At 39.3% G+C, this 25,268-nt stretch overlaps 1 protein-coding gene across 2 annotated transcripts; it reads left to right on the top strand.

The window, feature by feature from the left end:
* Positions 1-947: 947 nt before the first annotated feature.
* On the top strand, positions 948-25,068 carry deptor (DEP domain containing MTOR-interacting protein). Of its 2 annotated transcripts, none has more exons than XM_086038903.1 (10): positions 948-1,337; positions 1,474-1,563; positions 7,200-7,378; positions 8,809-8,932; positions 13,631-13,809; positions 16,242-16,424; positions 16,811-16,948; positions 17,728-17,798; positions 18,122-18,226; positions 23,626-25,068. In XM_086038903.1, exons 1-10 carry the CDS (start codon positions 1,324-1,326, stop codon positions 23,746-23,748), a joined length of 1,206 nt encoding a protein of 401 aa, XP_085895029.1. In that variant the 5' UTR covers positions 948-1,323; the 3' UTR covers positions 23,749-25,068. The 2 variants fall into 2 exon arrangements, with proteins under 2 accessions (XP_085895029.1, XP_085895028.1); XM_086038902.1 differs by having other exon boundaries at positions 1,471-1,563.
* Positions 25,069-25,268: the final 200 nt, after the last annotated feature.

Here is a 25,268-nt window from a genome sequence, read left to right as displayed (position 1 = left end):
TTATAGATGGTAGGCCTACATGGGACATTTCCCGACTGACTGATGCCTTATTTCTGAGGACATTAGAGTCTATCAACTGCTTAATTCATATAAATAAAATAATCCAATTTTGTTATTTTTGCAGCACAGGCAGATATAGCATAAATCACTGCACTTAACTTTATTTTTCAGGTAGGTATGTACGTTACTTGAGTATTTAAATTTCTGACAATATCTGTACTTTCTACTCCTTTCTTTATCAAAATATGCTCTCTACTTTTTCAACCTCTGCTAATGACGAGGCAACGTAAACAAGACTATCTATCTATCCATCTATTGTAAATGTTATTATATAAGAGTGCGATTCAGAAGAACGCGAACCAATGAAGACACAACAGATAGGGAAAAGCAAGGACGATTTCCCATGCATGGGCTTATTTATTACATTTTAATTCATTATATGCAATTTACTTACCAGCAATCCACTTGCTTCTACATACTCTAATTTGCAAAAACACAACTAGGTAGGCTTTTATTTACTTATTTATTTTTTGTCACCTGGCTAATTTAGTTCCTTTTGAGTCTGTTAGTGAGTTCACATTAGTAAAGCTTTGGGAACACATTGATTATGAGGAAAACAGTTTTATTTTTGGTTGTGCAGTTACTTCTGTACCCATATAAGTCAATTTCAGAGTCTCTTTTTTTTTTTTTAAATATATATTTTACTCAAATAAAGGAACTGATCAGAATTCTATTTTACCAGTCTTATTTTTTACACAAGTATCTGTATTTCTACCTAAGTACAATATGAGTACTTTTGCCACCTCTGACAGTGCGTCTAATTACTCGTGGTTTTATGCCGGACTGTAACGGAATTAAAAACGAGCGTACCCACGCCTTTGTGTAACACCGCCCTGGTGGTCAACACCTCCGTGACGTCATATTGATCCGCCCATTGCGGGGCGTGTGTTTCGGAAGGAAAGAGTGCAGGCGTCCTGTATGTTTACGCCAATGTGTGTCAGTTTGGACAGCATAAAGGGGAGCTGTATACACAACGCTGCATGTACACATTGTACATTAAGGGAGGGGTTGATAGGACAGGACAAGGACGGAATGGGCCTTGCTCGGCGGCGTGCATGAAGTCATGAATGAGCGCGTGCTCACGTTTGCAGGTTTTCGAGGGAAAGTCCGCAGTTGATGTTTTTGACACTTGCATTGTGTCTGACACTTCCTGGGATGGAATAACGTCGTTTACGCCGCACGCCGAGTTAAAAAAAAATATATTTTCATTTTTTATTCATTTTTTATTATCTAAGGATCGGTGATCGACACACATCACTCTCCATGGTTTTCGAAAGGTGAGTGAATCATGCAAATGCTGCCTGATAAAAATGATGATGATGATATCATCACCTCATTGTTAATCTGGAGGTTCTTGTTGCACTGCACTGTTACTGCTAAATTCATCGCTGATGTTCTTGTCCGTGTCAGCAGAGAGATGGACGCGATCGCCAACAGCATGCAGAAGAAGGCTGCGGAGCTGGAGCGGCTGGCCGAGGTGCTCGTCACCGGGGAGCAGCTCAGGTAGGTCGGGCTTCTGTTCAAACTCCATCATAAAAAAAAATGTATGAATCAAATGGAGGTTCAATTATGCAACATGATGGACCCATTTTAGATTTACCACAGGCAGTGCCTACATTTAATTATTATAATTCCAATAATTTCCAGTGTTGGAAGACAAATAACAAAGTACACATATATTGAAGTAGATTTTTCAGGCGTCTGCACTTGAGCATTTATTTGCCTGAGGAATTTTCACTTTTACTCCCGACATTTCAAAACAGAAATCTGCACTTCTACTACTACTACTACTACTACTACTACTACTACTACTACTACTACTACTACTACTACTACTACTACTACTACTACTACTACTACTACTAATAATAATACTAAAACACCTACCTATTTTTTTTTCAATAATATGTTCTATGCAGGCCCACTAGACAAAACAAGGCATTCTGATAAATATCGCGTTTGTGGAATAAGAGTTAATCCACCTGTTTTTAGCCATCTCTGGGGGTGGCCATTTTGTCACTTCTGTCAACTGAAAATAGATTAGATAGAATAAATTAGACATAGGTAGATTTTGCTGCTTAACTCATATTCCACAAATGGAATATTAATAAGAATTCCTTGACTCAACTAGTGGACCTGCACAGAACATATTCTGGAAAAAATGTTTGGGTCGACTTCCTCTTTAAGATCAAAATAGGATTGTTACTTTTTAAACCCTCACTTTTGTAAGACACTGTAAGAGTAAGAGTGCACTTTTTTACTTTTACTCAAGTTGATAATATATCATTCTACATTTTCCAGAGTCTTTGTTGACACAAGTACAGTATTTCTACTTCTATTTAAGTATAGAGTATGAGTACTTTTGCTACCTCTGATGATTTATTTCAAGTTTTAATGTGTACTTTTATTATTATGTATACAGTATTATCTATCAACAGTTTTATTTGCTGTGCAGTGTTTTGCATGTTATATTTCAGACTGCAAATAACGATTATTTAGATTTTCAGGTAATCTGTCGAGTATATTTTTCAATTAATCAGTTTGTTTGTGATTCAGTTACTGCTTTGAGAAACAAAGTTACTGAGTTATTGAGTTACTGCTCTGACATGTCCGAAATTTGCCAAAAATGTTAATTAATCATTGTTTTCTGAAGTAAAAGCAGATTTTTACTTCAGTTTGTGATTGTCTTATTTTACTACTACAGAAATCTGAGCGGATTTACTGTGGAGAGGCTGAAATGCTGAAGATTTGGACCATTTTAAATTAAACACGATCTGTAAAGGATTACCGTAATCAATTATCAAAATAGTTGTCGACGAATTTGTTAATCGATTAATTTAATTAATTAATCAATTACAAATCGATAATCGATTAATTGATGAATTGTTGCATCTATAAATTCTCCATTATTTTACTTCATGTGCATTTGAATACAGGGCTCCAGACTAACTTTTTGCACTGGCATATATTTGGTGAGGGATAAGAAGTATAACCGTCTTTCTGCTTGAGCCACATGCAGAAGGTTAATTTCCTAAAAAGAAGACAAACATTTGATGTTGCGCTTTGCTGGACAGAAAATATTTCAGATGTTAATGTTTAATTTTAATGCAGTTTTCTCTCACCTTTATTGAACCAAGGCACATATTTTACATAAAACAAATTTGCCACAGTAAAATGTCCTCAAAAGTATATACATTGAAATAATGAGCGCAATTTGACTGAATCTGGTGGACCACAATGCAATTCTATTGCATGAATGTCAGCAGGTAGATACACAGGTCAAGTGTACCGAACATTTAATTGTTCTGAATGCCACTCAAAGTTGCTGACATATATATAGACATAGTGATCAAATTTGTAGTAAGTAAATAAATCATTGTTGGACTCTTTAAGTGAAATTGGATACATTCCCACCGCTCTCTCATGGCACACTAATGTGCTCTATGCCACAGTGATTTTGAATTCTGTACTGAATGGCAACCAAGTCAAGGCCTTTAAAACAAAATACTGATCCATGATTTTTGCCGTACTGTTCCACCCCTAGCGATCAAAAATGTATGTGGTTTCACCAGCCCTTACAAAGAAATGCATTTTGTATTTTGGACTCCACATGCACTCCCCAACCCTTCACTGGCCAGAATTCCAATGATCTTGTTTGCTCCACTAACACTGCCTATTGTGAGAGTGAACCTACTAACCTCATAATGTCATATCAGGGACCGGCATTGCCTGTTAGCGTTGACATGCGCCGCCCATTGACCCTCTCCGTGTTAAGGTCCCCCATCACCATGGTGTGGTGGTCTATGAATCCAGCAATAAATAGTGTCTCAAAGTGCAAAGCATGGCACCAATGCCTGGAATTTCACCTAAAGCGCCCGCCCTCCCCATTGAAATACAACCGAATTGTTCTCCCAATTTGGTTTATTTACTGTGACACTGCTGACATTCATCGCCACGCGAGAGTAATGGCTTGTGTCAGCACAACGTTTCCAGTGTGCTGTCACTAAGCACCAGTGTGTGTCTTTGTATGCAGTGTCTGTGCTGGCCATGTGACTGGGGTCAGTGAGTGGTGGGTTGGCCTGTTGGTGATCCAGAGTTTCTGATGTTCCCAACGTGCCCAACTTGCGATCCAAAATAGTCCTGCTTTGTGTAGTAATGATGCTTAATGCTTTTGCAGCATATTTCAGAGTACTCAGAGATGTTTATCAGCAATTTTGGGAGTGATTGAGATGGCAGTGAAGCTTATGGAATAGTAGTACAATGTGGTCTCTGCAACGGTGTGCAGTTTTCTAGAAATAGTTTGCGGTATCATAAATAAGGCTCTTGCAGGGATTATACTGCGGTGGTAATTAAAGTGTGGATAAAGGTTTCTGTAGTTAGCGCCTCTGCCTCACAGTTAAGTGGTCCCGGGTCGGAAATCTGAATTTTGGCTAAGACCCTCCTGACTTCATTGGCTCTTTTTTTTCTAGCTGTTCTTACATGCTGTGTGGATTTTGTATATTCTCCAAGTGCTCTTGTGGTGTTTTCTCTTGGTATGAAAACCATGGGACCAAGAACAAAGCCCTGGGGCACGCCATGGGAGGCAAAATGGAGTCATCCTAGTGAGGGCCTTAGGGTTAGGCTTAGGGTAGGTGATGATGAGCTTATTACAGTGATATAATGTGTTGGTGACGGATGTGTCGATTGCAACAGATGTTCCTGAGATGGCAGCACGCTGGTGTGGTGGTTAGCATGACGGAATCACGGTCGAGAGGTCCTGACTCTGGGGTTTTCTCCTGCTTCCTCCCACATTCCAAAAACATGCACATTAGGTTTTGGAAGACTCTCAGTTGTCTATAGGTTTGTGTCTTTGTTTGTTGAGGACCTGTGATTGCCAGGCAACTAGTCCTGGGTGTAACCTACCTTTCATCCGAGGTCAGCCGCGATAGACTGTAGCTCACCTACGGTCTGAAATGAAGCGCTGTAGAAAATGGATGGACGGATTGCGACCCATTAACCACACTATTAAGTTCACTGCACTGCAGCAATTTGGAGGCTACGGAATATATTACTGCAGCGTCTCGAATTAAGGCAAATAAATAGTTCAATAGAAAAGGAGCTCATACAATTCAGGCCTCTTCACAATGAAACTGCGCAAAATTCCGTACCTGTCTGAAACAAACTGTAGTGCTAAGTGTAAACTGTACTTTAGTGTCCTATCATAGCACGAAAAAGCATGTAGTGTAATGATTGACACACTCCTTTGTTGACCTCCACTCCCTTCTTTAGTTTTCTGTCATGTAAACTGATAGAGAACTAGAGCAAATAAAAGCCAACATTTACGTACTCCTTTTGTGTGTGTCCTTCCCAAGTTATGAAAGTTAACGAAAAGTTGCGAAATAACCCAATACGGTATAAATAAATACAACTATTAAAGCCTACCGAACAACTGAAATGAATCCGTTTTTTTTTCCTCCAAGTTGCAGCCTTTGTGATTTGAGAATTCGGATTTGGCTCAAGGGCTGCTTCTTGCCTGCAACTTCCCTATAATGTGCATTAGCTGCTAGGTTTGGAGGGAGGCTACTATCTGGCGTTTGCGAGTGCTCTTATGTAATGGAGCGTCTTCAAAAGGCCCATTTGTTACTCAGCAACACCAGGAAGGAGAGAAGGTTTCCTGAGTATGTGAAACACTCTGTGGACATATAGTGCACCAGCTCTCCGTGGAAAAATAGGTGGGGTCATGTAGGATGTGGGATCACTCTGCCCGGAGAAGCGCTGGCATAAGACGTACTCGGTGTACTCTTGAAAAACCACAATGTCTAAATGCAACTTGTCTGAGCTCATCTTCGATGGAAATGTGCTCTGCAATCTTATGAGACCACAGTTACTGTACGATTTTCCTCTTAATGCCCTGGCCTTACTTCATCTCTATCTGGATAATTTAGCATTGAAATGAGCGGCAAAGGAAAGATGATAAAGATGATACCACAGTTGGGAAGTCTTTTGGTGGCGGATTGTTTGCCCATCTGGACTCTTGGCACACGAGCATATTTGATGTTCTTGCTTGGCAGATTTGGACTGTGATCATGAATTCTGCATAATGTTAGCCAGATGCGCATCGACTCAGCATGGATAGAAAGTAGGATGCTTGTCTGAGACTTTGGTCCGCGCTCTGACATTACTCAAGTTAAGAAAAAGGTGATCTAGACCTGCTGAAACAAGAACACAGGGAAGAGCTGTAAGGTATAATACCACCACGCAGTAAAGTTTATTTGACTTTGAAATATCATCCAGTGGGCCGCAAATGGCCCCCTGGCCGTATGTTAGAGACCCCTGCTTTAGACAATAATACCAAGAAAAACGGGGGACTTAACTGGATTCACAATAGCCCGTTGGATCACATTAAATCTTGTGTGGTAGTAACAGTTATGGCATTCTCAACTTGGAAAACCAAACAGTACCTATCTCCTCAAATGTGAGAAAATTATGACATCTTTTCTCATTTACTCAGTGCAATTCAAAAGACTGTGCTTAGTGTCATACACAAGGATGGCCGGTGGCAGACATTATGGTTATGTAAGCGTGCTGTATTTCCATAAATGGAGTCCTTGCCTCTAATAAACACCTTTATTTTCCCATCTTGGAAGACGTATTGTCAGTTCATTGACGCTATTGTTCACACCATTTGTTAAAGCATAAATTCCCGAGTCCATTTGAATTTGAGCAACGCTAATCTAAACAGCAGCATGTAATGAAGCACTTAAACAATCCCTCAGATGGATTTGATTCACTTTGCACCTCAGCCAATGATACCGAGTTGAATGACCCGATTTGATTCGAAAAAGAAGTACCAGAAAATTGAACGTGGTTAACAGTTACCAATGGACCTTTCCACACTCCCCCACACCGCGTGAACTTTGAAACACTGTACTACTTTGTTGTTGCTCATTTCTTGTTGCTCCAGTGTTGCAAAATAATGAAGAAGAATGTGAACTGAGGCCACTTGTCTGTTAGCAGATTTACAGAGTGCCCTGTTTGTGTCCCTTTTAGTTTGGAACATTAATGACTTTGGTGGAGTGTGTTAAAACACCCCGTAGAATAATAAAAAATAACTATGATTAGAAACAACAATATCTACAAAAGCTAATCTTTTGTTCCAGGTTGCGGCTCCATGAAGGGAAGGTCATTAAGGATCGGCGTCATCACTTGCGAACGTACCCAAACTGCTTCGTGGGCAAAGAGCTCGTTGATTGGCTGATTGAACACAAGGAGGCCTCCGAGCGAGAGACAGCCATCAAGATCATGCAGAAACTTCTGGACCAGAGCATCATCCACCACGGTGAGATCAGTGACTTAGTAGTTAGCACGTCACTTTGGCCCTTCTATCTGGAGTTTCTGTAACTTTCTTTCTTTCCTTCTTTCTTCCTTTCTTCCTTTCTTTCTTTCTTTCTTTCTTTCTTTCTTTCTTTCTTTCTTTCTTTCTTTCTTTCTTGACATTTTCTGGGAACGATCGTTGTCCCTTCACAAATAATTATTCATGCTCCTGAGCCAGTTTGGCTCCAACTCACTCGCCTGATTAATTTGACAGAGAGACTTGGTTGGAACTAGTTAGATGGTACTTTTGCAAATGTAAGAAGAACTCCCTAAAACATAGTAGGACATACTGACTATTATATTTAAAGAAGAAGTCAACCCCCAAATTTTCTCACTTGAATGCTGAGCCATGATTGGTTGTTACCTGAGCCCTGAGCAACTGTGAAGTCATTTTCAGTCGACAGAAGTGACAAAATGGCCGCACCATGAGACGGCTAAAAACGGATGGATTTTGCTGATTAACTCATATTCCACAAACTCAGTATTAATCAGAATGCCTTATTTAGACTAGTGAAGGTGCATAGAACGTATTCCAAACAATATTTTGTGGTTGACTTCCCCTTGTTTACTCTCCTTGTTTTTTTTTTGTTTTTTTTAAATTCAATTCAGTACTATGGGACTCTACAATTAAGCATGCCACGCTAAACACATCAGTCGGAACAAGACAATAAAGAATAACAGTGAAGGAATACAAAGGTCTCGTAGGTGTACTTCTCGACATTGCTGTTCATCACGATTTGGGGAGACTTTTAAGTTCGAGATACAGACAAACAACCATTCACACTCACATTCATGCCCAATTTATAATTGAGTTTTGTACTAATCCAACATGCATGTTTTTTAAGCCAGCATGGCAGGAAAATCCAAACAAGCTCAAGTTCACTTGACACAGAAAGCTGCTAGCCTCTTGCACCACCATGTTGCGATTTCTGGGCCTGTGTCCTCAAACGTGACCATTGAGCAACCAGCAGTAGTTAACAGCTTCCATCTGGTATCGTCCTCTGTTTGTGACGTACCTAAATACGACTTTTACAGCGGCACAACACAGCCCGTTTAGTTACCACAGTACTTTAGATGTGTTTTTCATACCAAGATATACTGCTGGAATAACTTTACTACTGCATTTCTGTAGGTTAGTAATAGACTCCAGCGTGGCAGAATACATAATCATTGATATTTATTGACCAATTGGGCCTAGAACAGATGAATTAATTGCCTCCCCCTATAGAGGCACTCTAAGTCAGCATCCCAGAAGGGAATGTGGTCTACCTCTAGAGTTTCTATTGTATTTGCAGTAATAAATTGTTTTGTGGTCACTTGGTTTCACATTTTTTCCTACAAGAGATTTTCATGTCAGCGTTGAAACTTAACCTCGTACCGTTTGTGCATTTGCAGTGTGCGACGAGCACCGGGAGTTCAAAGACATGAAGTTGTTCTACCGTTTCCGTAAGGACGATGGTACCTTTCCACTAGATAACGAAGCCAAAGTCTTCATGAGGGGGCAGAGGATCTATGAGAAGTACGTAGCTAAAACACATGCAGAGCTTTTGGACTTTCCCCACACTAACACATCAAACATTGCTTCCTAAATCACAATTCTTCTGACATTGTGTTCAGCTCAATTATTTTATAAGCTTTTCAGGCAGTGGTGGAACATTAACTTATTGAAGTTCAATTAAGAGGATTTGTCAAATCAGAGCAAGGCAGAACAACACGAATGGAACCGTTTTGTTTGTTTTCATCATTTGCCCATGATGTTGTTTTGCACATGAGTTTGTCTGCAGCTCTCTCTCTTTCATTGCTGTATCAACTCTATCTTAACGCACGCTCCCACACCCCAAAGGCTCCTCCCCTTCTTCTATATCTGTCTTAACACTTGCTCTGCTCTAAAAAAAAAAAAAAAGAAAAAAAAAAAAGAAAGAAATCCCACTTTTCCTGTTTCTAGACAACAAACAAACAAATGCGCACACACCAGTTGTATAAGAGTCCACGCACGGACATCTGTCGTCTCCACCCTCAAAAGTTTATGTAATCAAGCGCAGTGCAACCCAGGATCCACAAACACTGACAGACGCGCACTAACTTTGTTCAAATTATCCATGCCGTTTTCGTTTTCGTTTTCTACCTTGTGTACCCAATTTGATATCAGGAGCAAAACCATGTAGTGCAAATAATGGACAAAACAGTCACTGTAATTTCCCTTCGGGGATTCAATTGGGTGTAGTGATAACAAATATAATCAGCTATTAAAATTAACTTAATTTTAAGTAGTTTATGTGAAATTAAAATTAAAAAAAACAATCCTCCATTGAATCCTTAGAGTTGTGCTGCTTTCAGCATTGGGCATTGATTAGATCAAGTAAGAGAAAAAATAAATTGATTTAATAATTTATTTTGGTGGCTTTAAATTACTCTTTAACTCATACATTTTGGCCATTTTTAAAGTAGATGAATTCTGCAATTTTTTTTCACAATTTAAAACAGTTCTGAGGTGTCTTAATGTCATGCCAGTGACAGGAAATAAATAAATAAATAAATTATGATGACATTATGATGTTTTAAACTGATTTTATTTGACAAAATGAATACAAGCAAACAAATCACTTTGTCCATCCGTGTTGTGATATCTTGCTTTACTTATATTAATATTTTTGTGCTCAACTCATAAATTTATCTCGTGCCATAATTAAACAATAGTGCGGAAATAGAAATGGGAAATCATTTGTCTCTATCGGCGCAGTGCATTATGGGATGTATTTGATTTTCTAGTGACCATTGTTGTTCAAGATGCATTGTGGGATACATTGAGAGCATTATATAGTAAATACTATATACTGGATAAGAATTGATTCTGAAAACAGCACCTGTGTGCTCTGGATCTTTGTCCAGTCTAGCCGTAAAGTTGCGAGTGGAGAAACAGTGTGTGGAAGCGGTAATGCACGTTGGCTAAATTGTGATTTGGGAAAATTCAGTACAGTTCGCTAACAGGCACATTTTTCAGAAATGGGCAGATAACAAAAGTTTTATTTGGTTGTTTGAATTCACATTTAATGGATCGGTAGGCACTCTGGGAGCTCAAGTATTTGTGTACGAGCAATTAAAATATACATTTTCCATAATATGTTCCCGTTAAGTTTTAAGTCTACAAAGGGCATATAGAGTTGACGCAAATATGCAGCCCTGCACTGGCTTATATGCCGAGACGTAAAAATGCATCGTGAATATTCAGGTCACGGCTGACGATTTGTTCTACTTTGAATAATCCCAACATGTACAGGATGTATACTGTTTGACTTGCTTAACACGGCTGGTGCTGTTTGTGAAAGTGCTGTGCTCCCTCCGTTGAGCTAACACGAACTGTTGACTTAACACATTTAAGGCTGAATGACGACTGTGTACACGGTCACCTTTCACGGAACATTTCATCGTCAATTTGTCCACGCATGTTGGGCAGAGAGCCTCTTCTCCTAAAAGTCCTACTCCATCACAGTATGACATTTCAACAATTCACGTGTTGACTTTACATAAAGCCTCCTTAAATGTACCATCGAGAGCAAACCGAACAACCGCAAATTGTTTTGACACATGAGCTAGAACGAGTGTTGACAATCTCCTTTAATGAACCCCTCAGAGAGGATGCGGCAGGCAGAAAGTACTCCTAATTTCTTTTCCCGGAATTTATTCCCCGCTCATCTGATGTACGTCTTTGTAATTTAGTTTAATTTTATACATTAGGATTCTGAAAGCAGTTGTTGCCCAGCTTCTCCAGAGAAAACAAAATCAATTTGAAGCGTAACAGAGGCATCGACATCTGGAGCAAGCCCGCATGTTAAGTCATTATCAGTTACTGCCATGTACACAATGACCTACATGCGCTTCATGTATCCAGTACACGTCAAGCCATCAGTAAAGCACACCAATAGGAAAATGCAACCAAAGGAACATGATACAGTAAAAATAAAGACAACCGTGGAGGACGTCAATCATTTTGTGTTTTGTGACGCCTTTGCAGATACAATAATGTTACAACTATAACATAAAACAGTCATCTTGCATACTGAACTACCATTTATCATACTTCTTTAAAGACGAAATCAACCCAAACACATTTTTTTCAAGAATATGTTCCCAGTAGGCCCACAAGTTGAAACACGGCATTCTGATTAATGTTGCGTTTGTGGAGTATGAGTTAAGTAGCAAAATCCACCTCTTTTTGGCCATCTCAGGGGGCAGCCATTTTGCCACTTCTGTAGACTGAAAATGACATCACAACTGGTTAGGGCTCAGGTACCGACCAATCACGGTTCATCTTCAGAAAACAGGTCAGCAGTGATTGGTCGTGACCTGAGCCCTCAGTAGTTGTGATGTCATTTTCCGTCTACAGAAGTGACAAAATGGCCGTCCCCAGAAATGGCTAATAACGGGTGGATTAACTCTTATTGCACAAACGCAATATTTATCAGAATGCCTTCTTTCAGCTAGTGGGCCTGCATGGAACATATTCTTGAAAAAAATATCTTTGGGTTGACTTCCTCTTTAAATGACCGTCTACCTTTTGGTGCATCCCACAAATACAGAACATGCTGTAATCTATCACTAATCTAAAGTCAGAATTGCAGTAAATATTTGTATGATAAACACTAGACCACACATAAATACCCAACAATCAACTGAAAAACCTAAAACTACAACAGTAATTGAACTGTGTGCTGAGGAAACCCTGTATGGATACTCATTTTCTGCAAACGGTCATTTAATAGTTAACTACTATGTCTATTTAAACTCTGTTTCTTACGAAAACATCCCAACCCACCCAAGCACATCAAAAGTCGCCTTGTAAGATTGTAACATTGTGTGGATCACGCCACACTGTAGTGTGAGTCCATGTCTACGTACTTGCAAGCTATGCGATAAATGCTTTAGAAATTGCCCTTCCTCCATTAGCGGTTTTATTTCGTAATAATATAGAACACAGATGATCTTTAGATAATGTAAATGTTGTTACTTTTCCATAGACAAGTAGTCTCCAGTTCCCTGTGGTTGTTTAATGCATGACTTTGACTCATGATGTACATGTATGGACATGTGCTGGTTGAAAGGTGACTCATCACAGTGTGTCTCCGTGCTTCATTGTTTCACTGAGTTGGTGACAGTTGTTGACTGACGTGTGTTTTTGTGCTGATGAGGGACATTCAGCAATTTTGCCCTCTGCATGTGTGTACTTGTTTTTTTTTGTTCAGAGTTTGTGGGTCATATGCAGCCGTTCAGGTGGGACACACTTAGAGGTTTTGTTACAGATTATTCACTTATGTTTTTTTTTTTCTATTGCAATTGTCGTTTGCTGTAGTGTACATCTGTCTTACATAATTTCAAGACATGTTTTGAAAATTTGGTTTACCCTATGCCACAAAAGAGAGCCAAAGTTTGAATTAGAGTTTTGCAGTTTTACACTACAGCAAACATCAACCTCAGTCATAATTGTTTCAAGCCCAAGCATACGTACGTAGCTAATGTTCTGGGTGGTGAGTCTTATAATGGAATGATACTTTTTTGTTGTCATTTTTAACTTTAACTTTTAACTTTTTTTTTTTTAACTAAACTGATTTTTAAGCTATTAAAAAGAGATGTTGTCGAAACTAAAAATTAGGTTTTGTTTATTCATCTATTTGATAGTATTCATAAACTGTTACTATTCTGTATATGCAATAGATATTTTGTATGATTGTAATATAATTTAGTTGTTATTTTTATTTTATATTTTAGATGTTATTTTGTTATATTTAATTACAATTCCGAATTTAAAATTAATGCATTAATGATATGTATTCGTTGCAAGCTCCTGCACAAATAGTATTATTATTCCCAGCAGCTTAAAAGATTTGCGAGCTTCAAGGAGTAATGTTTTTAATCCTCAGTGCCTCCGGTTATTCAAGATTATAAAGTCGGGAATGTGTCTGAGCCGCTGGTTTGGAAGGTGTTCCACTTTGACATTTTCCACTTAAAAAAGAATCCAACACATTGGCCAATAAATGTGCTAAAACCAAAAATGAATACACTTTTCAACATATTGAGGATTATTATCAAGGTTTCCTTACAAATTCTATTCCAGTGTCATGTCACATAAATTATTGTTGTGCCAACTGATGCATTTGCCGTATGGCAACTGTATGCATTTTCCTTTAACGACCACTCACTAAAGTTCATTGATGGTGTCTAGGTTGATGAACACAGAGAACAGCATAATACAGAGCAGGGAGGAAGAAGGCGTGAACTTCGAGCGGACGTTGGTAGCTTCCGAGTTCATTGATTGGCTCCTGCAGGAAGGGGAGATGGCGACCAGGGAGGAGGCGGAGCAACTGGGGCGACGCCTGCTTGAACACGGGATCATCCAGCATGGTGAGGAGGGAGGGTGGCTCCACTGCATGCATTACTAATGTTGTCTTACTTTATTGGAAGCCTTTAGTTAAATCAGACCACTTTTATAAATCCATCTTGCCATGTATCATTTCTTTTATGTTACTTGCTAAGGCCTCCAAGCCTCATTCAGGGCTTATTTATTTATTTATTTATTGCTAAATCTTCATTGAATTTCTGTTCATTCCAGTGCATTTTTGGTATGTCTATTTGATATACTCTATAACTTGTCCAATTCATTTGGGAAAAAAAAGTGTACATGCCAATAAACTGGTTGGATTTGTGTGTGCCCTCTAAAACTGTAGCTTTAATAATATCATTGAAACTTTATGGTTAGGACTATCAGGATGGTACAATCTCGCAATCGTAGCATATACATTGTACAGGTATATTGTATCCTAAATTCAAAGCTCAGATAAACTAGAATGACACTCAATAGAGCACAAACCTCTGTCAAGACAAAACAATCCTCATGTGGCTGTTCTAACTATCAGGAAGTAAATGGCATGCATGATTGAGAGAACGTTTTTGTAATTGAATTGCATCCTTGTCCATCTGCTCATATTCCCATTAAGATGCAATTTCTGTAAGTACTGTATGTTTATAAGGTTTATATTAATACCGAGATTACATCTTTAGTGTGCTGCTACCAAAATAGATGTTTATTTGCCAGCTCAATTTGAGTGATAGGATGACATTCTGCATGGCTGACAGAGCGTTTTTCTGAGTGAATTGCACCTTGTGCAGCATCTTACGTGCCCATTATAAAGCAATTTCAGTTTGTATATTTATATCAATGCTAAGAGTTTATTATTAATGTGTTGCTACCAAAACATGTTGTTTATTTGCTAACTCGGTTTTGGTGGTATGATGACTTTCTGCGTTACGATATTTCATGAACATATTTAACTTTCACATTTACCTGTTTTAATCAACTGAGGAAAAATGGAATGTTGTTATTATTCAGTGCTTCAATAAGCTCTAATTTTCCTGTTGAATGCAGTACAGGCAACAAAGATAATTTACTTACTTGTGTGTCTTATACGGAATGCTATACTCACCTGTTGCCTACTTGTTTGTACTGAAATATGAATGGTATTAATCCTCTAGATACTTATATTTCGTATTTAATCCATTTTTCTTATTTTTGAATAGGTCACAAAAGCCAATATTTATCAATATTGGCTCATATGAAATACTGACATTGCGATAAAATTTTCAGCCGTATCGCCTAGCCCTATTTTCTATCTTTAGTGTGTCGTGCTTAACAGTTAGCAGTTGAACCTGTTTTATCTTTCACTTCAATTTACTTTTGAACAAATACTATAATTCAGGGCACTGTTATTTTGTTATTTTTGTATTTAGTCCTATATTCAGAGAGAGTTGTCTATTTCATTTTGGACTTAAACTCACTATTGCAGAGTGACCGTTTTATCTTAAGTGAAGAGCTCAGTACTTGTACTGGTATCAGTCTGAAAAACTTTCAGTCAAGCCTTGGCATGACGTTAAATTGGATTTAATATGGATGTCGTGCTTGATTCAATTAGAATTCACTGAGGAGCAGTCACATGGCTGTATTATGTTTGAACTTCCACAATTTACAGTAAATGGCTATCAGGAGCATTGCCTCATCAACAGCATTATTGGACATTATTGCTTTCAGTATTTTACATGTGAGTAGTTTGCAGAGTGACCGAAGAGAAAGCAGACAAAGAACTCTTTCTCTTTGTGCACGTCACAGAAATAGAGCCTAGCATCTCCACCGTCTTGGAATGTGCTGTTAAATCGTGGCCATACACACACTGCAGCGCTGTGTGTCATGAGTCTTATTTGTTAACCACCGTGCTTCTAAATACACCAGCTTACTGGGCATTTAATCTCCATTCTTTGCATTTTATCATTCATTCAGAGGTGACTTGACAAGCAGGTTGAGGAGAAGCATGCCGAAAGCAATGTGTGTGCGAGTATCCCTTTATTAAGAAGTAACCACAAGGTAGATACGTTTATACGTTTTTTCCTTCAAGCTACAATATAGTGTATGGATGAGTAATGAGACCAATTTTAATCAATGAATTAATCAGGAGTCGAGATTCATCACAAAATCTTAATTATTTGTCTTGCTTACACGTTTTGGACATCTTTTTGGCAAATATTTGAGGTATCCTGTTTTTGGTAAGCAAGGCTATCGTGTAACGCTTGGGTGAGTTTGGTCTGGAGGAACGTGACCAAAACACATTTGGGATGTGCTGCAAAAGAAACGATGAGCCACGATTCCCAGTGTGCCGTTTCATATCGTGGAGGTTTAGATCATTTTCTCTTTCGTCCCAAATCATCTGACTTTAATCAAAATCCATTGTGGCCGTTTCATGCTTTTTAGTTAGTAATCCACTTTCCTAAAATTGTTCTCTGGCCAGTCACAAACAAGCATCACTTTGTGGACGGACCCCTCCTCTTCCAGTTCAGGATGAACTTTCGGCGGAGGCGACGCTTAATGGAGCTGCTCCACGAGCGGGGTCGCGGCATTCCCGAGAGCCACGACAGCCCCTTCTGTCTCCGCAAGCAGAACTCGGACGGAGGCAACACCAGCTTTCTCTCCGGTAGTCACACTCCACCACGCATACACACGCACTCACAAACACACTTCTTTTGTATGTACCACTGCAACGACTACCTCAGTAGTAAACATATAGTTTGTACTTGAGAAAAACACAAAATGTCATGTTCCGTGGTGTGTATTACCATAATCGAAAACAAGTGCATCATGATAGGACATAATTCACTAGTACTGAAAAGTTTCTTCATGCTTCTTGGACTTTGATTTTTTGGACTTTGATTTCAATAAGAAATGTTCCCATTGATATCAATTATATTTGAAATGCTATATTTCGGGATGGACCCCCCCCCCCCCCCCCAATAACTCCACACCAAAGAATATGAGTCTGAATACATGTACAGTTACAGCGTGCGTTTGCGGTGTCTACAGTGAGTCCGACTAAAGAGATAAAGATGGCAGTCGGGGTCCGCCGCAGTAGCATGAGCAGCAGCTGTGGCAGCAGCGGTTACTACAGCAGCAGTCCCACACTCAGCAGCAGCCCACCGGTCCTGTGCAACCCCAAGTCTGGTGAGCATGCCATATGCAATCTGCTCTTCCAAATAGCCACGGTGATCTCCATCTGCCGTGTCAGTCTTAGGTGACACTTACCATTTCAACTTAGATTCATTGCAACTATGAATGGGCACTGGAGACATTTTGTTTCAGTTATGCAATGTGGATCTCCTGAATGACCAGGAATGTGTGTTTGTGTGTGGGGGGGGGGGGGTGGGTGTGCATGTGTGTGTGTGTTTGAGGTGTCCTTGATGGTAGGAAAAAAAACTTTCAGCAACAAGTACACAACAAAAACAGGAAAAGGAACCACCTTAGGGCACACGGACACACACACACGCACCCCCCCCCCCCCACACAAAAAATGTCCTCTCTGCCATACATACATTGGCACACAGTTTAACACAAAAGTAAAACTGACAGTAATGCACACTTAATCTGGTGAGATCCAATACAAGCACTGTATATAAAATAAATTCAAACTTACACTGTGGTGCAGTTCGGTTCTGAAACTGTAATCACATTGTTAAAAATGTATTCTTCTTTTAATGTCAAAGTAGCAATATGATTGTAAAGGCACACTATTTCATACAGCTCTTATAATGGTTCTCCATAACATTTGTATCTGTAGAAGTGGAAGTCCTGGAATTACACTTGAATAGTCGTAACGTTCGTAAGTGAAATTGATTTCTGTTTTTGTGTTCGAATCTAATGTAATTACAATGTTGATGTTTTTTTGTTTTTTTTTAATAATGCAAGATGGGTACATGGTAATAAAATGCTCTATGGTTGGACAGTTCTGAAGAGACACGTGAGTCCAGAGGAGCTCCAGACACCAGGAGGACCTTTTCTAAAGAAGACATTCACTGTAGGACACACACACACACGCACACCCCCACACACCCACACACACGCACACACACACACAAACGCACGTGCCCACACACAGTCACTCATTCAAACAGTGTTGTGAATACACACAGTGGTCACGAGTCCCTCAAGGCAATTGCAAATAGACACATATTGTATACGGCACATCCTGTACAGCACATCCATTGACTATATTATCAGTTGTCTTTTTGTAATGCATCATAAACTCAAGAGCAGCGGCATGTACATGATAATGCATTGAGCACAATTTGAAGCATCGTGCGATTCTACCGTGGCAACCTTTGATTTGGCCTTCGGCAGATCGTAGGCGATGCCGTGGGCTGGGGCTTCGTCGTGCGAGGTAGCAAACCCTGTCACATCCAGGCGGTGGACCCCGGGGGACCTGCAGCAGCTGCTGGCATGAAGGTAGAGACATTATACACCGCGTATATACGTATGCGCGCAAAGATGGAAGGTCACCGTGGCATTCTAGAAAAAATAAAAACAACCATGTTATTTATCTGATAAGGAAGTGTGTAAGATTGACAGCATAAAAACAAAAGATGTGATGAAATGACTGAAATAGTGACTAAAGTACAGTAGGAGGAAGGTGGGGTCATTCCTCCCATGCTGCCACCACAGCTGGCGAAAAGTTGTGTAAGCAGAGTGGCAGCAAGGAATGCTGGGAATGCATTGCACAGTGACTGCGCCGTGAATTGGCCAGGCAGGAGAAAACAACGAACGGCAGACTTGCTGCAGGCGACAGAGAAGAAGACAAACGCATGACTTCCATTAAGCTGTTACACGTAATAACACATACAGTATTATGTGAGAGTTTAAAGTTTTGACAGTCGACGACCAAAAGGTGAGCTCCTGTTGATTTTTATCATGGAATAAAATGTAAAATCATGAACATAATCAGATTTTCTTTGTGCCAAAAAAGAGGAAATGGGCGATGTGAATAACCACTTCTGCTTTAACGCTCATATTTGGTCGCAGTGGAAATGTATGCCATGGTTCACGGGTGCAGATAAGGCATATTGTTATCTTAATGCAAGATTAACTGGCCTGAATTTGGACTGATAGTGTGACCTATAAAAGCACACTCTTCGACTCTCAAATGAGATGAGAGGCACGTTCCCCCTCCCCACAAGCATGCAATGGATTTTAAATGAAGCGCACGTGCAATTTTTATTCGTAGCGCTTTAATATTTTCATATGCTTTGGGACCTTTTTGTAAGTAGAGGTACCAAAGCATATGAAAATATTAAAGCGGGCAAAATTAGGGCATTTACGTGGAAAATGCGTCTCTAACAAAATTAATTGGTTCTGGAAGAAATTTTGTAAATAGAGACGCGTTTTCCAAGTAAATGTCCTAATCCGTTCCAAGCCCCCCCAAAATTCAGACATAAATGTTTTATAAAGCATATAAATGCATCAAAACATGTAACAAATACATGTTACAATTAGATTATTGCACAATTAATGAGAGTTGTGCATAATGTAAAAAAACAAAGAATAAAGAATAACAATGATGGTCATGTACCTTTTAATTGCTGTCCTTTTGCGTTTTGCCCTCTTTGGTTCATGTTCTCTCTCAGGAGTGGTTTTTGCCTGGCGTTTGGTAAAGAACCGATTTAATAACGTGGCGACTGTCGATACATTACGGTCATAGTCTTTGGCGAGCTCAACCAAACGCATCCCTTTTTCATGCTTTTCTATTATCTCTTGTTTTGTTTGTATGGAAAAAAAAAAAGTTTCTTTTTTTCTTTTCCTCGTTTTTCCATCACTTTTTTGGGGTCCATAGCGAATACTGTAATTCACGTAAAACTATCGGAACACCTCATGGCCCGAGCGGCGAATGACGAGGACGCTGCATAGACATATCTATCACATATCTCTCTATCTAGCTGTCTATCTACACACATGCCGGTAAACACATACGGTAGAGGTCCCTCTTAGCCAATGGGATGCCAGGAAGATGCTAAGTAATAGCCAATGACAGAGCAGCTATGAGTATGTTACGTTCACAAAACTCTGGAGCTGTGAGTAGCAGCCTATACTGTATTTTTACCTTTCGTATCCTGAAATTTCTTTCGTGACAAGAGGCAATATTTTCCCGTTGAGGCGTTTCGTAACTTGAAAATTTCGTATGAAGATACGTTCGTAAGTAGAGGTACCACTGTATTCACAAAAGTATTTGAGATTTCAACACAGGCCCAAAATAGTATCATCATATTTTATTTTGACAAAGTTATGACTATTTTATTTTATTGTGTTTTGTTTTACAATACAGAAACGACATTCTAAATGTTCTTAAGTCACTCTAAGTTGCACAAAAAGTTACAGAAATTGAAAATTAAATATGAAGCAAACAGCTTTAATAAGTAGTTTATAGCAGCAGGCCATTTCACAGTAAATATGAGAGGAGCATATCTGGTCAAAATGTACGTCATCACAGGGGCGAGAATGCCCCATTTGCCCCCTAGCCTGCTTTTAAAAAAAAAAAAAAATTATCCCCTCAGAAGAGCCTAAACTCGTGGACTTACTTGAACCTATTTAACATAATTTACCGGTACTCATCCTTTTAACTGAAAGCAAAGCTTTTGCTGTATTGATATTGTTTTACTCATGGTCATTTTCTGTTTTACCAGTTAAGAATGTGCCTGCCGTTTGTTTATGAGGAGTTGCCTTTCTCCTCCCCGTGTTACACCTCACATGACTTTATTGATGTGCAATTAGTTATCAGTCACATAATGCTCAGAGGGAAGGCCACGTTGCAAGGTGTTGACACGGGCATCCACGTAAGAGGCCGAAGGGTGGAGTCACGGTACACATGCACACACTCACTTTGACCAGAGAGAGCACGTACACACACGTACTATACTGTCTATTGTCTACAAGACATACTTTCTGCAGTATAAGTACTACGGATACGGTTTCTTGCCATGCTATGGATACTAAACAATATCACACTCTATAGCTCTCATCAGGGGCCCTTTCAGTTTTTATTAAGTCCCCAGCCGCCCCTACTAAATTTATGGGGGGAGAAATTATGATGCAACATGCTGTGCAACTGGCTGCAACCAGTCCAGCTTGCCCCAAAGTCATCTGGGATTAAAAAAAAAAAAAAATTTTAATGGATGGATGAATGTGATGTGATGCGTGTTTTATACTTTTCATACCAGACAAATGTTGCATTGTGTAATCTGTTGTTCTTTTATGCTTTTGTTTGTGTGTGTGTGTGTGTGTGTGTGTGTGGTCCATTTATAAACTCCCTTGGTGTCCTTCATTTCCCCTTCCTTCCTCTCTTCCTCTGCTGGAAAAGGTGTGTTTATTTTCTCGCCCCTTTTCAGAAGTTCCATTTATGTCAGAGTGTTTGCTGGCTGCTAAATTACTGCAAACATACACCTGACCATTTGTTTGTATATTTGATCTTAGTTTATCGAAGCTGGAGTGATCAGACATAGTTTCACAATGGTTATGTTAATAATTGTTAACCTTGCAAAGATTTCCACTCTTAAAATACTATTTGGTTAACAATCTTGGAGATGATTTATATGCAGAGCAATGAACGCTACATTTTAGCAAACAAAATGGATATCCCAATGAAAGCTTTTCTGATTCCTCTTTATCACCTGAGAAGGAAGAACAAGCGCTTGCAAATCTCAGTATGTCCTCTCAGCATGTGTCCATTATTTGCTTTGCACATTTTCTTAGTCCTTCCTCTGAGATTGTTTTTTTTTCTTTACCCCCCTCCCTGCCCACGGGCACCCAGCCAAGAGTAACAAGCCCACAGCCATGAGAGGAGGCCGGAATTAAGGAGGGGGGCAGTTAAGAGAAGTTGTAAAGGAAGTTTGAACAGACCAGGCAGAGGGAATAAGCAGAGATAAGATGAGAATCTATTCAGGTGTGTGTGTAGAAGAGTATTTTTGGCACTTTATGTCTTGAAGAGGTTGGCAGCAACAACATGGGATTAACTGATGCGTTTTGTTGTGGATGTTCACACTGTCCTTATCCCTTTCTGCTTACTGTAACCTACCCTGACACCTCAGGAAGCATATTCAATTTTATCAGCTGATGATTGCGTAAAATTCATTCCACAGAACATCATTAACAAGTTAACGTGAACTTGGGTGATTTGTGGGCTGCTAAAGCAGAACGTGCGCAAAGTTTCTGAATTTTTAAACGAGTTCAGTGGAAGCCTGCAAGCACCTCAAATGCAGAAGTAACGTCATGTTGCAAGCGCCGCCTCGCTTTTATTGGCTGCAGTTGGCAGTTGCGGTTTGGATATGATTAGGAAGGCGAGGCGCAGGCATGACTGCGAGCCAGCTAGCAATCATGCCGTTCGTGGGGTAATTTAGCTGTGGTCAGCACTTTATGACAGGCAAAATGGCCAACTTATTGTCATGGAATTTGTTGTAACATGCTTTTGGAATTGTTTATAAAAACACAGTGCAGTACAGTGGAACACCCCCAAGCTCATTCTGTTACAGTATCCTTGTTCATTTTCTATAAAAAATAATGTTGTTCAAATGAATCAGCTTTAGAATCAACTGTTGCCTGCGATAAACTTTTTTTTTTTTTATAGTTGTAGAGACAATGTTTTAAAAGCAACTGTCAAACGAATGTCAAAATAAATATGATTTTGCAATGATAATCAAAAAAGGAATAGATATGCAGTAAAACTAAAATGAAGCAAAAACTACTTGCGTTTGATAACGGGATGCAGATGGGACAGAGGCTTGCTGAAGGCGTGTCAGCTTCATATGTCACCCTGTTACACGTGTAAAAAGAACTCAATTTTGCCACAATAAACAAAAACAGATGTATTCACCTTCAACTTGTGTGATGTACTTTATGTCCCTGGGAGGGTAATCTCATCACAGAAACACTAAACAGAGCTACAAGAACGTGTAGCACTATCCTGTGGCATTAATTTTCATATCAGTTTCTTCAATCATCACACTTTTCCTCTGACACCTTTGTCTGGTGGCATCACAAAAATACAACAACAAAAAAAAGCCAAAGAAACAGTAAAACACCCAAGCGGATGAAGTCGTATTTTTCCGTAACATTTTGATTGAACTCTAACTTGTATGAGACTTCAACCACGTTCAACTATCAACTGACTGTATTCAAACTCTCTTTTTTGGGAGCTCATATTATGGCTAGATTATCTTTATTGAGGACAAAAAAAAAGAGGCTTCTGTTTACCCAGCTGTCCAACCAGACATCTGTGTACACTTTGTCTTCTCAACAATGCCAATTTCATATCTCACACATGCGCACATTGATGTGGGGAGAGGATAATAGCATTTCGCGCACACAACACAACCGTTCTGAGGCTCTGATCTTGAAATCTGACGTAGGTCTTTACTGCAGCGTCTTTCCAAATTCGATGAAAATGAATTGCAAGAAACAACTCGAAGGAATTGCTGCGACATAATCCACTTTTCCAACCTGACACACCAGATGGCTTTTGTTTCAATACAAATGTTTCTTTCTCAAATCCATCTGGAAAACAGCCAACAGAAACTGTTTGGGGAAAGGTCAAGCACATTCCCCAAAAGTACTTGGAAGAAAGTTCGTTCTGTCACACACAGGACATCAACAAGTAGGCGGGCTCAGCCACTCCAGCCAAATCTAATGTAATCATTTGGACAGCTGCTTTCACATTAAGGGCATACCTTTTTTTTTTTGTTTTGTTTTTTACATTTTGTAAATGAAATGTAAAATAAGAAGCAAACAAGAATGTCAGTGGGAAAATGAAACACGTCTTTTCATTGAAGTCAATGTTCATACTTGATCTCCCTTGTCCTTAGGTTTGCCAGTTTGTGGTATCGGTCAACGGCTTGAACGTCCTCGCACAGGACTACAGAACTGTGAGCAACCTGATCCTTACTGGCCCACGGACAATCGTCATGGAAGTCATGGAGGAGATATGACTGTTTGAGCACGGACGCGGAAAAGAGATGTGCAGAAGGAGCTCCCAAGTTTCAGTGAAAATCACCCGGAAGGACAAAGCAGGTGAACACTTGCACCTGCTGTCCTGTTCTTGTATTCTGCATTTCAAAGCACGCGCACAAAAAGTGAGAAAAGGTGCAGTCTTCTGGAATCTACTCCTCTACTTTTAAATGCAGAGGACAGACATCCCAAAACTCAAAGTGACAATTTGGAGATAAATGAGTGCCAAGTCGCATCTACAAGAGATGAATTACCACCTCCAGTGACCTTTTCCCAAGCTAGTTTCCAATTAATCAATGGCAGCTTTGGAGAGACCACCACTGCCCTCTGCTGGCACAAACACGTTTTCACACACACGCGAACATTTGCATCCAGGCACACTGGATTCAATTTACGGGCAATGGGATTTAGATACCTATATGAACATAGGTACAGTGTAAGTATGAAGTTGAATCGATGCTGAAACTATGCTTTAGTCAAATGAGGGTTCTAAACATTTATTCGGGCTGATCAGCATGATAATATAAGCTCGGATGGAAATACTAACAACTAATATTTTTTTGTAAAAGGTCCGTCATTCAAGGCAAAAATATACCGAATAGATTTAATTCTATTAGCTAAGAATGTTTTTTTTTTTAAAAAGCACACTGAGTGATAATGCTTTTCTTTTTAAATTACAGTATGAAAATCACAGTTTATGGCCTCATAATACAGTTTGTATAACATACTGTAAATGATGCCCAAAAGTGACAATCATTGCACACAAATTAAATTAGGTTTAATTTTTTAAGGTATTTACACAAATCAATGTAATACAACCATCAAATTTTGCAAGACTACCGTGAATTTGCACCTCAAATAAGTTGAAGTAATTTCCTTCTGTAAAATTGCAATTTAATGGTTTAATGCAAAAATATATGTGGCAGTTTATTAATGAAGATCATTGGGTGGGATTTTAGCATTGTGTCATGGACTATGTAACATCCATGATCCACATTGGTTAATCAGGGTAAATGCATAACTGAATGTATCGGCAACTAAAGAGACAAACTTTTTTCGACATGGAGCACTTAACTATAGGAGATGCATGCTTTTTGTTAGAATGTTGCTATAATATGTTGACATTGCAGTTGGATGGATGTAAAAATGGAGTCCCCACATTAAAATTTTGTAAAAAAACAAAACAAACAATGTGTCATGGCATCTCAGCCATTGTATGTAGAGACTAACACATACTGTACTGCATATCCTTATACGAGCTAGATGTGACCAGGTGCAGTGTATAAAGAAATTCAATATGATCTTCCTGTTGGCATATGTCAAGTATAAATTGTGTTTCCCTGTGCAATCGCACAAACACACACACCGTCCTCAGCATTAGATGTTAGCTCACATTATGTAGCATATTACTGCTACTATTAGAAACTCTCATAGTATGATGTAGTGCAATTCTACCGCACTGCAGACTACAATCACCGTAACAAGTGTTACATTTGAAATT

The sequence above is a fragment of the Filicampus tigris genome, chromosome 8 (genome assembly GCF_054856515.1).
Source record: "Filicampus tigris isolate MCC_2025a chromosome 8, RoL_Ftig_1.0, whole genome shotgun sequence".
Classification (NCBI taxonomy): domain Eukaryota; kingdom Metazoa; phylum Chordata; class Actinopteri; order Syngnathiformes; family Syngnathidae; genus Filicampus; species Filicampus tigris.
The sequence above is the reverse complement of the archived record's forward strand: the minus strand, read 5'-3'. Positions and strand labels throughout refer to the sequence as shown.